At 44.9% G+C, this 18271-nt stretch overlaps 1 protein-coding gene across 3 annotated transcripts in view; it reads right to left on the reverse strand.

The window, feature by feature from the left end:
- Positions 1-18271, reverse strand: part of CARD11 (caspase recruitment domain family member 11) — a 58486-nt gene that overhangs the window by 24378 nt on the left and 15837 nt on the right. For all 3 annotated transcript variants that reach the window (XM_019494765.2, XM_006260635.4, XM_019494766.2), the window contains exons 2-6: positions 4308-4520; positions 3487-3624; positions 2717-3042; positions 2013-2192; positions 212-364 (exon numbers count right to left, since the gene is read on the reverse strand). In XM_019494765.2, coding sequence (XP_019350310.1) covers positions 212-364; positions 2013-2192; positions 2717-3042; positions 3487-3624; positions 4308-4520 — 1010 coding nt within the window. The remainder of the gene's footprint in view (positions 1-211; positions 365-2012; positions 2193-2716; positions 3043-3486; positions 3625-4307; positions 4521-18271) is intronic.

An 18271-nucleotide genomic window follows, 5' to 3' on the forward strand; every position in this document is an offset into this window, starting at 1 on the left:
GAACTGGTATGAAGAATTTGTACCATCTGGTTCTGCTCTGTCCTAAACAGAATCAGACGTACAGTTCAGGATGGGAAATAAAGGACAGACCCAAACTCCTACTGCATTTCTACTGTACCAGCATCTGCAGCCACCCACAAATATAATGAAGCCCCACTGGACACTGTCATGAGAGGTTCTCCACGGACAAGCACGTGGTCTAATCTCTCACCTTGTCTCTCAGATCCTCTACTTGACGGATTTCTTCTTGGAGATTAAAGATCTTGTTGACTAGCTCATGGCGGTCTTCTAGTGCCTCCTTACGGTCATGCTCCAGTATATCCAGAATGGCTTTGTCTGAATCTGGCAAGCTACGTTTGTCAGCCTGAGAGGAGAATGAAGATGGTTTAGAGGGAGAGGAAGGGAGAAAAAGAAAGAGAGAAGCAGAGGGGTACAGAGAAAAAAAGAAACAGGCAAGAAGAGAAGACAGAAAATGAGTACGGAATTGCAATGAGAAAGCCGGAGGAGAGATGAATGTTTGTTAATGTTTTGAAACAGAACCAAGAAAGGATTGTTTTTATTGTACTGAATATAATTTGATACATTTTGGATGCGGTGACAATCTTTCATTCCAGACGCTGCATTCAAAACCTCTCTCTATTAATCAGCCTTTGCCGAGCATAGAGCTCACCCTTTGCCAAGGAGCAAGGCCCAAGAAAACATGCAGAGGAATTTTTAAGCCATGCACAGACTTTTCAGGGCTATGCACAATGAATATTAAACATGCCTAGAGTCACTGGAATCACTGCTTAGAACTAATACTTCATTTCCAAGGATGTCCAGAAACTTTTTTCTTTAGGAACCGAATTTAAGAAGCTTGCTATGGGAGTTCCCAAAGAAATAAATTACCATCCAAAAATAACCACAAAAAGCAGAAGTCAAAGGGAGAAAAATGAAAACAAGAAAATGGACTTTTATTTTAAAAATTCTTAGATTAGGATGGAGAGCCTGATGATATTTTGGTTAACTGGGTAAGCAGCTCTAAAATGGAAGTTGCTTTTCTTCCATGGGGGGAGTGAAGGGGGAGTGGGAGTTGTTTCTTTTTCAGGTAATTATTTCATTTATTTCCCTGGATGTTGTTGTAATCATCATGTTATTTTTTAAAATAATATAAGTCTTTGCTTATTCAGGTTATTCTAAGTCTCAAGATATTATACCTTTACCAAGTTTGGAGCTGGACCTTGCACAGAACTAAGAACGGTTTGTTAGGCGCTGCCACAGAGACTACAGCTATCGTGTGGAATAAGGATATGCTGACAATCTTTAAAAAGTATCTTTCTACAAGAACAAAAGTCTTTTCCTGCAAGAGGCCGAGTTCCTGGATATAGATCCTCAGGTTACCTCCTGCGGATGGGGTTAAAAGTGGCTGTATACCGCTTTTGTACCCCTCACTGTCACAAGTCTGGAGCTAGCAAGGTCTGCGTAGCCCCCGGTGCAAGTCCCAGCAGCCCTGCTAGGGGCCGTTCCATTTGCTGGTGAATTCCTGAGTGCAAACATAAATCTGCTATGCCTCCTTTCTTCATCCAGTCCCCTTATACCAGGAGTGGACAGTGGCACAGAACTGACAATGGAGACCCTACTGCAGGGGAATCCAGCTGACTAAGATGGCTTTGCTGTGGTGGACTGCAAGAGGGGCCAGGATGTGGCCCATTGGTTTTAATGGAGTTAAGAATGCTCAGGACCTCAAAGGAGGCCCTCTGCCCCTTGTGAGTTGGAGTCCTGCATCTGTATTTTGATTTTTTGGTATTTCTTGAGTTAGAAATGTCTTCTTCATAACTCTATCTTGGGTCCATACTTTTCTAAGAAGTTATCTGGAGAAAGCTGGAAGCTATATGACCTTTCCATTTTTTCAGGCTTTGTAGTTTTGGGGATAGAGTTTGCTCCTATATTTCTAACCAGCATAATTGGAGTGGCAATTGGTTTTTGCAGTTGAAAGTAGTAACATGTGGGACATAATCTCTCATCCTGCTTACCTGAATAATAGATTGTAACTCCTGGATTTTAGTCTTCATCATCTCATTCTCCCGCTCCAGTTCCAGAACCTGTTCCTTTTTCGGTCGGTTTTCAATGTCATTCTTCAGCTTCAGTGACTGGTTCCTTTCCAGCTTGCATTCCTCCTCTACCTTATTCAATCGATGCTTTAGCTGGTCAATCTGGGGCACCCCCGAGCCATTGAAAAGGGAAGAGAGAAAAGGGAGAACATAATTCAAAGTACACCAAGTCTCCAGTAGATGTGTTGCTAAAACAACCTCCACCCTAGGTAAGAGCATATCCATGATGTGGCCTTCATACTCTTGGAGCAGTTCCTTTCCATATCCTGAACAACCCAATACAGTGCCAGCCTGGTATGCTGGAGCCCTTGAATAATCCGCCAAGAAATGACAGTGTCCATGAACTTGACTATCTGCCCCAAAATATTATTGATGCTCAGAAATGAAATATCGCCTATCACTTCACAGAGTAATAAGTACCACCCATCACAACTCTGTATCTTTTACTAACACACAATACTAGCACTGGCATTTAATTAAGCCACGAACCTCTAATCACTTGGATAAGCAAAGCAAGTGAGAGTGCCACGCTCTCTACTGTCACTAAAGAGTTCATTAATTCAATGACCATTACCTACCCTCCATCCAAGCATTCAACCCAAATCAATCCAGAGTATTTCTCTCACCTCTAACTGGAGGTCCCGGCTCCTCATTACTGCCATGTTCTTCTCTTCACTCAGCTGGGCATATCTCATGGCCAGAGTGTAGTTCTCATCCTTCACCTTAATCAGCTCATCATTGTAGTTGTTCCTCTCCTCCTTCATCTTGTTGTACCGCTCCTGGAACGTCAGCAGCTCTATCTTGTTCAATTTCAGCTGCTTCCTCTCATCCTCCAGCTGGCGAGATTTAGCCAAGAGTTCACAGCGTTGCACATCCTTTGCCTTCACTTGTTGCTGCAGCTTAATGATCTCATTCATTAAGAAATGTGTGAGGCCCTCATGTCCCTCCTCCACTGAAAAGTATCAAACAGCCCATCAGCTCCAAAGCTCCAGCATGCTTCACTGGAGTACGTTAGTAACAGTGTAGACTCGACCAAACTTACATGTGTGTGGAGTAGGCATATGCATGTAGTGGCACTCATTAGCAGACATGCAAATATTATGCACATGCAATACAATTCTTTGCGGGCTTTAGGGGTTTTTTGGAGGCACCTCCTAATGCAATAATTTTAGGTAGGGCTCTTCAGACTTACTCAGTCAGGGGTGTTTCTTTCACCAAACTACTTAGCCATTTCCAGCCCTATCAAAATAGCGAGTGAGAGGCTGGGAATCTCCCGTTTGGTCTTGCAGAGGGCTACCGCCACAGTGACCATCATTAACACTCCTCATGATGAAAACAATCATTCTTATTTCATGTCTTCCTTAAATTAATTTCTCCTGGGACTGATTCTACTCACCAACAATAGTGGAAAATCTCCGTGTAGGCTCTTTCCCCGTCACCAATTTGTAGAGTTCAGGGTAGTAAAATTCAAGGCTCTCCAAGAAAACCACATAGCCCCTTTGGCCCTTTGTGTGCAGAATGTCCAAGAGTCGGCCTATCCAAAAATAATACAATGAGAAGAGAACATGGAAACACTGAAAACAAGATAATCCAGTATTGGACCTTTGAGGTTGACCCTGTTATAGATTTAGCTGTCCCAGCTACACCATATGCTATGGAAAACTATTTGTAGCTCAGTGACACTAAGCGCAGATAGTCTCGTGAAGCTATGCAATGTGTTCTTGGTGTTTGTGTTGGCTGGTACCTTGAAGGACTGGAGGAAGGGGAAGGTGGCATTTGGAACCCAGCCGTAGAGAGACAGTGATATTTACTGAAGCTTTTAGTGTCCTGTCCTGCCAGGATTGTAGACCTCTCACTGTTAAGTGGCAAGAGAGCTCAGTTCAAAAGAAGACTTTGGGCCAGCAGTGAGCTCCATTGATAGAGACATGTGGGGACCCCCATCCCAGTGCTTGCTGTCTGTCATAACTGAAGTGTACTGCCTAAAGGATACTGGGGATGCAAACTGGTAGCATACCAATCTGCGCAACACTAGCTTGGCAACAGTTACCATTACTAAACAGCTCTTCATCTGCAGCAATGCCAGATTTTCTCAAGACTCTAATTTAAAGGGAACCTTTGACAGGGGGCCTTTGATAAACTGCAATTTGATGCAGGCTTTCCGTCAGGTCCGGTACAAGTGATGCAGCGTGCAAACCTAGTCGCTTGGGAGACAGTTACCTGCTCTACTAATTTTGGAGAGCAGCATGTGCGAGTTGAGCACTTCGTCTTCATCTTGTTCGTCGATCACTTTGCACTGCCGTAGGTATGGGGTCAACTTGGCCGGATTGATGTACCGGCTTAGCATGTGCCGATTGCACTCAACGTTCTCCCACAAGGCTTCCTCCTCATCTTTCAGCGTCTCCAGGCAGTCGTCCATCTCTAGCTCTCCTCCTTAGCAAGGGAAACAAATCAGCAAATAAATACCAGGCGAACTGACTCAGGAGGGTTTCCATCCTGCTTAGCATTTTGAGCTGTCCTGTCACACAGGATGAACTTGGAAGCACCTCTCAGGAAAGCTGAGTTGCCCTATATTCAGAATTGTTTGTGCTGAAGTGCAACCTGTCTGCGGCTCATCTGAAAAGTGACAGCTTCGAGAGGTGCTATCTAGGCTCCATGAACTATTGCATATTACTTTTGAGTGATGATTCAGCTGCCCAGTTAACTCTGTGACGGCCCGTACAATTCCTCTTTAAAAATGGTTAGTGTGCCGCATGATGCCGTGGAGACAGATGCAGCGCAGTGGAAGGAAGGGACTTGAATCTGCAGTACTCAGCACAAAGACATGCGCTCGCCAAAGTTTTGTGGGGCTTTCACTGTCCCACCTCGGCTTGTCTTAGCTTCATCCTTGTATGCAAGCAACAAAGGTGCATCTGGCAGTGACTGCAACTGGCTCGCCAAGCTTAGCTATATGCATGTGCAAAGAACTTACTGTTCATGCCTGCTTGATGTGGCTGTGTGTGCATCAGGCTGAGCATGCATGTAAGTAGCTATGTGTGTACAGACGCCTGTCTGTATGGTTGGGTGGGTCTGTGTACGTTATACCCTCAGAGCCTGGAAATGTTCTCGACTCAAGTAGATGTTGTCATCTGATCTTTTAGCTGTTGCTAAGCAGTTTCCTGCCAACTCCTGCTTTGTGGCCAGCTCATCTGAGAAGGTTACATATAGGACAGGCAACAAGGTGGGAAAGCATGTATTGAAGCACATCAGCAAACAACAAAGCATCTTCCCAGATACCGCTTACGGAGCTCTGCCACTCCAAATGTTACATTTCTATAATAAACTCTAAGCCAGGGGTGGGCAACCCCTGGCATGGGTGCCAGATTGTGGCACATGAAGGCATTTTGCTTGGCAGACAGCACAGAAGGGGCCAGGGCTGCACTGCCACAAGAAGAATCGGTCCCTTGCAGCTCCCCTGCCGTCCACCCCTGGCATGCTAACATGAGATGTCAGGTGTTTTTGGCACGTTGCTGACCCCTGCTCTAAGCTTTGTCTCCAAGTCTTATCCACTGCATTGCTGGGTGGACTCCACCTCTCACCAGGACTATGCTAACAGCGCCCCTATTTACTGATATTACAGTAATGACAAGAGACCACGACTGAGACCTTGGCCACGTTATACTGGACTGATACATATGCATAGTAAGAAACAGTCCCTGCCTTAAGGAGCTTGCAGTCACAACGGACAAGACGGAGAAAACCTGAAAGAAAGGAAACACCCTCATTTTACAGATGGGGATTGGAGAGCACTGAAAGATTCAGTGATGTGACCCACAGCACAAAACTGTCAGACATGGAAAAGAAAGTCTGAATCAGCTCCCTCCGGGGTGTTCAGCTCAAGGAGGGAATTGTAGCTTTTTGGATGGAATTGTAAAGGTGAAAGGCCTTGCTGTAATAACTCCCCAAAGGACCTTTCGAGGCTTGAAATCCTATGGGATATAAAGAGCCCAGGCTTTTATTCAGATTTCCTTTAGGTAAATTTTGAAGGAACACACCCGTGTGCTGTTCTGACTGCCTGAGAACAAAAGCGCACTTCATAATGTGTTTCTGTTAATCAGTAACTAACTAGTTAAAAAGCAATATACTGTTTCTCTTCAGCCGTAAGAGTACTCTTCAGTGTACTATTTCTCCCCTCTGCAGCTTCAGGAATCTCAAAGCTGTCTGGCTAATACTGGAAGTCGCTGGGTTGAACCAGTGAGGTCTGCGAGGTCCTAATTTGGGGGAGGCAGAAACGCAAGGCCTTGTCTGCAAGGGAAGGCTTTTTCAGATGTTTTTCTGTTTTAATTGCAGATTAACTAGCAAAAGCACGTGCCATGCTGCTCGCTGGTGCTTTCTGTGGTTGCTGTGGTGCCAGTCTACGCCCTTCTCCCCAAACTGTCCACAAACCCATACTGAAGTTTGGTGGTTGCCTCTCACAAAAGATCTGGGTCTGGCTCTTTATAGTTTGTGCAGGTTAGGAGAGCATTCCTAAAGATCCATTTTTGTTCCTAGCACTCTCATAATCCCTCCCCTTTGTAGTAGAGCGGGAGTCACCTTTACTCTGTTGATTGCTTTAAGATCTTGGCTTTCCACCGACTGCTGTTCAGAGGAGCCTGCATGGGCTCTTGCCCTCAGAGGGTGAGCAAGTCCAAGACTTTCAGATGGGATTATCCACAGGATATGGGTGCAATTGCAGATATGTGGCTTTGCATGTGTGAGCTCACACAAGCCAGAATTTCAAAGGGATATGTGTAGCAGAGTCTCAGCATTTAAGGGAATAGGTGAATTCTTGTCAAGATAATGCACAAGTGTACAGATAGGCAGACAGCAATGAAAATACGCAGTGTGGATAGCAGTGGGAGGACTGCTAGAAGTGAAATAGTTAATCTAAAATACAGATGTTTCCACAAAAAGCTTACTCCAAAAAAATCATTACATAAAAGAGCTGTTTCACTTCAAAACCAGATTCATTAATAAAACCTGTGCGTGGATTCAAGGTAGTGTATCCTCCAAAATCTAGTTATTCTGAAAAACATGCCACTGAAAACAAGGTCTAAGACAGGGGTAGGCAATATTTTTTGGCCGGAGTGCTGGAAAAACCACAATGTCTTCCTTGGAAGGTGCCTGAGTGCCAACATGCCGGAGCCCAGAGCAGCTGTTTGGAGCTTCCCGGCTGCAGCCGGCCCATGGAGCCCGGTCTGCTTGCAGCAGGGCTTGCAGCCTCCCAGCCGCCTGCTGGGAGCAGCCTGGGCTCCGTGGCTGGCAGCAGCTGCTTAGAGCCCAGGCTGGCAGTGGTGTGCCGAGCAAAATGGCCTTGCGTGCCATGCTCGCCACACATGCTGGGGGTTGCTGACCCCTGGTCTAAGAGATCCTTAGCTTTCAGTCACTTAAATGTAAGTTTCTGGCCTTTTTCTTTGCAAGGATGGAGCAAATGTGAACCAAAGCTTGGCACAAAATACACAACATTGGCACAATATGTCACTACTAGCTAATTGCCCATCAAGAATGACGGGGGGGCCAGGGGCAGGCAGGGACGGAGCACCACCACCGATCACCCCATGCCACCACCTCCCAGGAGCAGGGGGGGGGCAGCTTGCCCCACCATCCTCTCCATCCTTCTCAGCTACCACCCTGCACCGCTGCCACCACCAGTGCCACTGGCCTCGACCTCCCCGCATCCCCGGCCCTGCTCCTTGGAGGCAGCAGAGCACCACCATGACAGCGGGGACAGAGCAGGGGGGCAAAGCCAGTAGTGCTGGCGTCACCCCCACCCCCTCCATTCCCTCTGTCATGGCGGCGCTCTGCATTCTAATTGGTTGTTTCACTAACCAATCAGAGTGCTCCAAGAGCATTACAGACAGACAGACAGATGGACTAAGCCCTTTATTATATAAGAATGGGCAGTCCCCCTTGTACCCACACAGGCCTGGCCTTCTGTGTCTAGGAAAATAACTCCACAGATCCCTGTTTTTTGGGGAGGTTACCACAATATTCACAGCTGGACCTCTGAAAGTGCAACACACTCTTTTTTGGAGTTCACAACAAAGCACAAATTCTTTAAGCCAGCTCTCTTGACCCAGAAGCCATTAAATCCTTTGCCAGGACTCCTTTGGGACCTCAGTAAGGGATTTCTCCAAGAAATGATTCAGAGAAGCGTTCACTTATTACTGCAACTTTCACCACAGATACATTTTTCATGACATTAAAAATGCCTCTATCAAGCAGACCCACGTCTAGAAGCTTAAAGTTCCTATCAGCCAAAGATTATGAGGTATATACAGGCTATTAAAAATCAAAGCAGAGCGGTCCTGCATTGCCACTGCAGGAGCTGAAGGAACTCTCCATTTGCTTCCTTCTTTATACCTCCCACCTTACAATCCCACATCACAAACAGTATCCACTTCTTTCCAAACTTAACAGTATTGCTGCTTAGCGTGGTGGTGAGACGACTCCTGAGGAGTGCAGCACTCCTTTCCTTTTAGCTACTGAGGGCGTTGTCTCTGCAGGACCCTTCTGCCACATCCTTTCATAGCAACATAAGCCAAGAGTAACTCAGTTGTCTTTTCCAGAGGTGCTCCAGATGTTTACAGTAGATACGATGGCAGCACCCTGCCAGTGATTTCACATCTATTTAATTTAGTGTAATGCTGCAGAGGGAATTAAACGCTACTGAGAGGTTGGAAGCTTGGTGCAGTGGTCTGGAAACAGATGAGGGCAAGGAAATCCAGTAGGAAACTAATACATATATTGCATTAGCCATGAAGGGTTTTAAATAGATATTCCCCGCAGCGCACATACTTTCTGCTTGCCTGAAGCACATTATGCCTTGCCTCTATCCTTCCTTCCTCTGACACTTCTGCAGATAGGCTGTTTTCACTTAAAAAAAAATTAAGAATGACAGATTTAAATAGCTCTGAAATGTGCAGCCATTTCCTCTATCTGATCTTTCTGAGCACTATCTAGTTTACGACCCCAGCACATGTGGAGCTGTAACCCAACACATTCAGAGGTTGTGATGTGCCATGGTATGACTGTGGTGTCAGTCATGAATTGCAAGTGTGAAGTCACAAACTCAGACTGACTTGAGCAATCGCTTGGGCTAAAAGAAATAAGAATTATCGCAGCAGTTAAAGAATGGCTTCCCTACCAGTGTCTTTTAGTGCTTAGCATACAAGACATCCTTTAGCTGTAGGATTTAATCCAATAATAACCACCAGCTAGTCCCAACTATTTCAAAGGTTTCTGGGGATGCAGAAGAAAGAAACAGTCCCCTTTTACATGAAAAGAAACATTCTGCTCCCCTCTTCTCCCTTCCTCTCTCTCAGGGAGCAGCTTTCTCCTGGCTGTTGCACAGAAACCAATCTTTCTACATGTTTCCTATTTTGTGCTATATTTTTTGACTGAACAAAACACCTCGCAGTTAAAGCTCTGCTCTATTTTCACTCAGCCTCCGTATTTTCATATGCTGGCGACTCTCTCCACTGATCAAGGATAAAAAAACCCCTCCAGGCTTCAGAACCAGGGTTCCATAAAATGCTCATCGCCAGGTCAGATCTAAAGCTTCATTTTGGCACAGATAAAACACTCGGAGTTTATTATTATTCCAACAACATCCACTAAGCAAGTTTAGCTTTGAAACCTGGGGTCTCTTTGTTAGGTGGAATTCCACAGGCAGGCCAGGCAGCGAGCTTCTCGTAGCGACTCCAAGAACAGCACAGGAACAGTCCTCTGGACGGATGAGTTGTTATTCAGCTGTCAAGCCGGCCCTGCCAACACACCGATGTGAAGAGGCTCCCACTGCCAGAGTACTAGTCAGGATTGGCAGTGCCAAGAGGAGACTCGCTGTGATGGTACAGAAATCAATCCTGCCAGTGCCTTGCAAGCGTTTCCATTACCTTGCTCCGGATTCCTGCCAACGTACCAGGACTGAGCCAAGCAGAACCCGAGCACCGTATTTTAGACAGCAGTGTTAGCACAAGGTTCAGCTGTCTCTGTGGATCATTTGGTTGTTCCTTTATGAGAAATAGAAACGCACAGGGTGTTGTCCTCGTGATGAAGAGGAGGAAGTTTATTTTGGAAGTGGTGAATTATCTGAGTCCCTCGGACTTCCGCATTTTGTTTGCAGATGTTCGCAGGCTGGTGGTATTCAAAAAGAAACCGCAACACAGAAAATGCTGGTCTTAACTGTTTATTAATATAGAAACAGCTGCGTGAGAGTTAATATAAATAATATTTATACAATAGAAACTGTTACATATAAATGATAACTTTTTTAAAGCTGGAAATAGCAGGTTGTGTGCCTATAATTACTGTGAGCGCTGAGCGCACGTTGTATCTCATTCTCTTTCTTTGTACATGTCTAGATTACAAGGGGCAATTGCAACTGCCTCTCCCCCTGCATCTATATGGTGCCTGCTACCAAAATTAACAGCAGCAAGGGCAGAACGGTGCTTTTCTGCACAGATAAATGCAGTGCACAGAGTGCTACCGAACAAAAATAGAGGGATTTTTGTGCTGTTTCTTTTTTTAAAATGAAAACCAGAGTGCAAAATGCAATAGGGAAATCATTATTTGCTTAAGGAACCAGGTGAGCTGGTATTTTATTCCTGGATCTGCCACCAGTTCTTTATGGCCTTTAGCAAGGCACTGAGGGCTAAGTTTTTGAAACTGGCCTCTAAGTTCTGGGTGATGAATTTTAGCTAACAAGGGGCTGGTTTGCAAAGGTGTTGAGCCCTCACTCCTCCCACTGCTTTCAGTTGGAGCTCTGGGCATGCAGTGGGAACACAATCCAGACCTTTTACATAGATGCATAAAAATGGATTTAGATGCCAATGTCTAGGCAGGCACATTTGAAAGTTTTGTCCACACAGGTGTCTAAATTTGCACACCCAAATCCATGGTCTGCTTTTAAACTTTTGGACCTTCATCATTTTGTGGGTTAGTGTTCCCATCTAAAAAGGAGGAAAGGTATGCATACCTACATCACCACGCAGGTTTTTTTCATTATAGACAGCACAGCATTTTGGAAACTTTGGATGGAAGGGCCATGAGGGGTATCATTTATTCTTGCTGCAGTCTTGCTTCATGCCTCAGGGTATTCCTCTAAGATTCATAGCTCTGCTGAATGGTTTGGACTGAAGGTAGCCATGTTTCTGTTTCAGATACATTAGGTGGGCACTGCCACCAACCACTCGAAGCAGAATCCCACCAGCTGTCCATTGCCTCAATATCAGCACAATGTAGAAGAAAGATACAAAATGAGGGAGGCACAAATTATAGGGCAGGAAGCATTAACATGAAATAAGATCCCTTTAGCACAAATATATTCTATCTACTTCAGTTAAGTCGGACTTCCTGCTACAAATGACTTAAAAAGGAAAAGAGAACCATTGGCAGCACATCAGTGATATATATAGTTAGATCCACAATGGGGATGGCTCACACATCACTTGGTCTCCTCTTCAGTACACAGAGACTCATCCATTATGCAGCTTTCCTCTTGGTCTTCAGAAGACACAGCTGTCACTCAGTCTCATGCCCAGTACCCACTGGAGAAGAGGCGACAGAGACAATGCAAACAAGAAACACCAACACCGTGATACAGAATGGTTTGGAAGCCAATTCAATAGAAATCCTCTTCATATCCACACTTATCACCGCTTCCTTATTTGATACAGAATCAAAAAATAAAACGAAGAATTCTACCAAGCTATCCTGCCTCAGCCTCCTTGTCCTTATAGAAGATGAAAACATTAAGATACTTCCCAGAAGATTTACTCCTCTTCTGGATCCTTGGCATAGTAGGACAGAGGCACTGAATGACCCTGCAAACAATTTTACTTAATTCTTTCTACTCTACTTCGAATAAATAGATCTGCCTAAAGCTCCATCCTACCAAAAGCGAAGGTTTATTCATAGATTCATAAATGTTAGGGTCGGAAGGGACCTCAATAGATCATCGAGTCCGACCCCCTGCATAGGCAGGAAAGAGTGCTGGGTCTAGATGACCCCAGCTAGATGGATATCCAACCTCCTCTTGAAGACCCCCAGGGTAGGGGAGAGCACCACCTCCCTTGGGAGCCCGTTCCAGACCTTGGCCACTTGAACTGTGAAGAAGTTCTTCCTAATGTCCAGTCTAAAAAATATTTTAAATTTTAAGTTTAAATATGGATGACGTGAATATCAGTTATCATTATCATTATTATTGCACAATATCCAACAATGTGCTCAGAATCTCACAGTCCAGAGGAGACTGCATGCTCCAAAAACAGAGCTCTTGCCATTGTGCAGCTTGCCAAGATAAAGTTACTTAGTGTCTGTACATTTTTACCTTGAATACGGTACTTCCTGTTCCATTTAGTTTTTCATCTCATTTGAGACTGCTTGGGAATTCCCATAAAATATGCCTCACTTCAATCCATTTTGTGGAAGGACAAATCACTCCCTTACTGAGAATGTTGGTACATCCAGTGAAACACTCATGTATTTTCCTAATCAGTGCAATAAAATTTAGCGTGTCCCTGCAGCAACCTCTGTCTGGTAAGCGATTGAGAGCCATGTTTCCTGCTGTGTTCTCCATCTGGTAAGCTATCCGAGGGCCAGGATAAACCTACTGTGCCTTCCACAAGTCTGTTAGCTTTCGACTTCAGAGTTCTTATCAAATTATCATACAGGAAGGAAAATGACTAATTTTGTCTTAGCAGCAAAACCCACAGCAGACTGTGATAGCCCAGACAGGCACCATCCAATCAGTGTTGCTTGTACAACATCTATTGCCAATAATAAACAAAGAAAATGGAAAAAAAAATAAAGCTTCCTTCACCAATAATACAGTAGCTGCCTTCAAGATTTTTGCCATCGTGCATATGTTCTGCAATCTTTCTTAGGTATAGATTTAACGCTCGCACCAACATCGAATTCAAACGCTACCTGTTTGGGACAAGAATTTTCAAAAGGGCCTAGGTGACAAAAGGAGGCAAATCCCAGTTTCAAAAGTGACGTCAGCGCTTGCCAGCCAAAGTAAAGCTCCTGAAGGTCAAATCCTTAGAGATGTTTAAGGAAATAACTCCCAAGAAATTCAAGGGACATGAGTAGGGACCTACTCAAATCACAATTCTGCAGAAATCGTAAAATTGGGCGATTTCTGTGAAATCAATGGGGGGGGAGAGGAACTGTACTAAAAATAAAATCCTGGCTCCCCAGTGGGGGTCAGCAAACCTCACGGCTGCTGCAGCCCAACTGTGCAGCACAGCCCACCGTACCGCCACTAACCCCCACAGCTGATTGCCTGAGAGGGCTGCCTGTCATGCAGCCCCATCCCTCTCCACCAATCAGTAGCAAGGGGCAGGGCCACATGACAGACAGCCCTCTCTACCAAGCAGTGGTGAAGGGGTGGGGTTGTATGATGGACAGCTCTCTCCACCAAGCAGTGATGGGGTGGGGCCACTGAGGCCCATGGGCCAATCAGAGGCATGGGGGTGGGGACTATTATGATAATAGCTGCTGGTTCCACAATCTGCCCGTGAAATTGGCTGGCCGCTGCCTCAAGTTTGGTAAACCCCTAGGCCAGGGGTGGGCAAAATGTGGCCCGGGGGCCAGATGCGGCCTGCCCGGCCATTCTATCCAGCCCCTAAAAAATTTAGAAAATTAATATATATCTGCCCCTGGCTGCCTGCCACGCGGCCCTTGACGGCTTGCCAAAACTCAGTAAGCGGCCCTGAAATAATTGCCCACCCCTGCCCTAGGTATTAGGCACCTAAATACTTCTGAAAATCTGGGCCTTCAAAGCCTAAGGTATTTTTAATAATTGAAATTAGGGCTTTTTGAAAATGCTATATATGGATTCTCCCAATCTACACTTCAAGAAAATGGAATGAATAAAATGGAGACCTACGCAGACAACTTGGCAAACATCTGAAAGTTGGACAATGGACTTTTCAAATGCGACCAGTGTCTGCCGTGGTATTTAGGTGCATTTGTTGTTACTCCATAAGCCCACATCACGTAACCAACTGACATCTGAATGTGGGAGTTTAATGCAACTAATGCCACCATCTTTTACAATGTCTTCTCTAGTGATAATACTGCAACAGAAGAAAGGGAACGAGAGAAAGAGAGATGAAGAAAGAGGGACTAAAGAAGAGGCAAAGAAGAGAATCAGAGATGAGACAGAGAGAGGAAGAGGGATAAGGATAGGGGAGGAGAGGAGGACGAAGGAAAAGAGTGAGTGGGAAAATACAGAGAGAGAAGTTAAAGAAAAGTGAGATGGAAATTAGAGTAGGAAAGTTGTAGCAAAAAACGGGGAGAAGAGTGGGAGGCATCAAGCAAGGGGGTGGGGGGAGATAAAGGCAGTGAGAGACAGTAGGGAGGCCCTGAGATAGATCTTGACATATTAAAGATTTGTGTGAGTTCAGAGCATGCAAATCAAGCTAATGGCACAATAATTTTAATAATTTACCATAGGAGTTTAGTGCATCTATTTAAAAGGATTTGAGGAGTAGCAAGTGGAGAGATGAAAGCTTGACATTTAATACGTGCTTTAATCTACACATTCTCCATGCTGTTGTGCATGACGATGAGGAGAAAGAGGATGACAATGACAGTGATAGCACAGCACAAACATATTTATATGACTGGACCTTTTTATTGGAATGTAGCATTAGCTCCTGATTAACTAAGGCATGTTAAAGGCAAAGATAGAAAAACAAGTGTCATCCTGAGACAGCACATGGTGCATGAGACAGCCTGTCCACGGGACGCTGCTGAGATCATGGAGAGTTCGCTGCTGAGTTTCGCCTTTATTTTACTGGTGATTAACTTGCAGGTTTTTTCAGATTATATCTAGATTCCAACAAGACTGAAAGGAGCAGGAGGACTTGAAGGCAAGGGGATAGAAGTAGTCAGATAATTCACCCGTCGGTCAGCTCTGCGCATGCACAAACATACCTTCTAGCCACCGTCGAAGGGGCGAGGGAGCTGCTGCTTGGGAGCATCAGCTGTTATGATCTAAATGTTACTTCTGCAAGATCCCCAGACAGGATCATGGTGAAACTTAGTGAAACAAGGCAGCTACGCTGCACTAACTTTGACCTTGAAGGAAACAGAGTTCAGGTTACAGTGGCTTTGCTATGCTTTGGTATCACTAATGAAGCATGCACATATAACACGTACATCCTAACGGTGTCTACTGATATCTTTTGGTATTGACATGATTGCTACATCTGTCTAGATCCTTTAGTGATCTAGATTCCAAATTCACTTAGCTATAAGCAAAAATGAGCTTGACAGTCTTAGTATGGGCCATAATGCATGTCTGCCCACAGATAAACCCAGCATGTCTGATACAGAGAGCCTTGGTTTTGTGAATAATTTGCATTGACAGACTGTGATAACCTGGGTTGTGACAGAGGTTCATTAGTGGAGCTGTACATACAAAACTCATACAACTCCCATATACAGTCAGGTTCCCAATTAGTGATATTAACACTTCCCTTTTTTACTACAAAGAGTTGCACACAAATTGAAAGGAAAAGATATCTTACTGTACCTCATTAGGGTATCATACAGTCCTATTTAATTTAGCAATTTTGACCTGCAAAGACCTACAGCATCACCACTGCCCTGAAACACTAACCCAAGATGATTGTGGCCTTTCATGAGCCCATGGCAGAGCTACACCAAGCATCTCAAGTGCAATCTGTTTAGGTGTTAATGACTCCAGGCTTAGCTCGCAATGTGCAGTCACGCAGTTCTACATTCACCTGCTAAATTTTTATCCTTTAATTTATTGAGCCAAATGCTGTTCAGCTTATTATAGCCAATGATCATTAGCATTATGTATTACAGAAATACGGAGTACTTGGGGGCCCGAGGGCCCTGGCCCTCCATGGGATAGAGGGCTGTCACCTGAAATGCATAAACCTCTCCACCTGTCCATCATCTTAAGCCCTGCTAGCAAAAATAAAAATGCTGTATTACATACTGTTTACTTCATTTATCTATGTAACCTCAGGTATATGGTATATGGTATATACCTACCTGGTTCTTATTCAGATTTGCACTTGTTTGTACTTTCTCAAATGCAGTTGTGATTTTAAAAAGCAAAGACAGTGGTTGGGGCAGCAAAGAACAAATCTATTCTTCCCTCCCTCCTTTCTGAGATCTGCCAGCTGAATGCAGCACGTACCCGTGTAACACCAGTATCAGTGGGCTTTCCACCCCACAGCCAGTGAGCGACATCATGGAGCACACTGTGGTGCTGTGGAGGTAGTAGGGCACGGGATAGCCTGTTAGGGGAGGAGTGTGTCCAGTCCACCCGGAAAGGCTCCTTGGAAATGCCACTCCTCCTTTTGTGCAGCCGTGAGGCTTGCAAATCTCCTTTTACTCCTTGCTTACAGCTGACTTCAGTACTGTGTGCTCCTCCCAGCCAGCAAAGCACACAGTAGAAACTGCATGCTTGGCAAGGAAAATCACACAGCATATAAAATGCAATCTTGCTAAGGAAAGACAGGAATGAGAAGCAGAGATTTGTACGGCAAACGTACAAATCTGCTGGTAATAAAAATGAGTCTTCCTTGTGGAAGCAGCTGAACTCAGTGAGACGAGCGGGCTTTTACTTGTCGTCCTACCTGGTCCCCCTCTCCTTCCCCTTGTTCTGCGACCTGTCCCTTCACAGCCTGCTGCAGCGGGACTGCGTGACACAGGTCCGGAAGCACACACCCACCATCCTCTTTCACAAATGCTGCATCTATATATAGCAGGTGGAAAGGTTCTGGGGGCTGCCTCACTTCCCCTTTTCTTCTGAACGCAAGCTGTGGGTGTCTTTCAAACGCAACTCCGCTGTAAAGGAAAATCAAAGAGGAAGTGTCCTCATGGCTATAGACAGCTTAACCCTGGATGGGGTAGGAGAGAGAGAGATTATCTGAAAATGACGGTGGGAAAGCCACAAATGGAAAGCACAGGACCAGTCACTTCCCATCCTGGGGAAATATTTCCCTAAGGAACTAGCATGGTGACCCTCAACATAAAAAATGCCCACCTCTAACTAGCAGGACTGTAGTTTATCCTTGGGAGCAGTGATCTCCATAAAGCCCTTTTTCCAGAGGCAAGGAAAAGGAACAGAACAACTCAGCAGCACGCCTGTAGCATTTCTTGCCTTCAAAGTCCTTCACAAACATTAATGAATTAAACAAGGCAAACACCTTTTGTTGCTTTGTGCTCAAACTGTGCCCTCTTTGCTTCAGCAGAGTATAATAAGATGAGCTGCAATTTCAGCTCGGTAAAGTTTATCCTGAAAACTAACTGGCCTTGCCACTCAATGGAATTACATTACCACAGAAGAGGGCAGTTCAATGCAGAGCTGGGGTGCATGGTTGGTGAGCACCAAAAGCAACCGGGAATTTGAAAACCAAGATATCTGGCTCTCCATCTTCTCTTAACACAGCATAGTCCTTCAGATGGGTTCTTACAGGGAGAGCTATGGGTAAGCCCAAGATGAAGGAGCATTGTTGATTGAATTTCCTTTTCTCACCATAGGAAATAAGTAGTTAGGGACACAGGAGCTGTCATGCCAGCTCAGAACAGTGCCAAGTAGATGAGTATCCTGTCTCACACTCCAAGTAGCGCCCCCTTAACAGACACAATAGTAGCAGGCTTTGAGAGACTGCCATGAAACAGGAATTATGGGTTAGCCAGAATTTGCTCGCAGAGTTGATGTTTCTTGACGGATGGCACGAGGAGCAAATGTGATCACTTATAACCACCAAAGAGCAGTTGATTAGAAAATTCCAATAATAAAATGCCTAACACCATTAAGCTGAGTATCAATAGGATGAGTATGAGTATTTCTTCCCCATCTAGGTATACCATGTTCAGCTGTACAACAGAGTAAGGCCAATATTCCTGTTTGAAGAGTTTTAGAATCGCAAGCCCAGCTAGTGCCAGTCAAGTGCTGAATCAAGCAAATCAATGTCTGAATCAAAGCCTCTGCTTTGCAGCTTTTTTATTGCTTGTGGACAGTCAGTGTAAACTGGATACCAAAGTAGGCTTTATGTCTTTGAACATTCTCCGTGCTCGGCTTGTGTTCTGAAGTGCAAGAGGCGGGAATCCTTCCGCATTTTTATTCTACTCAGTGTGACTGCAACGATTGTTATTTGTATAAATATTCA

Source organism: Alligator mississippiensis, chromosome 13, assembly GCF_030867095.1.
Source record: "Alligator mississippiensis isolate rAllMis1 chromosome 13, rAllMis1, whole genome shotgun sequence".
Taxonomy (NCBI): Eukaryota; Metazoa; Chordata; order Crocodylia; family Alligatoridae; genus Alligator; species Alligator mississippiensis.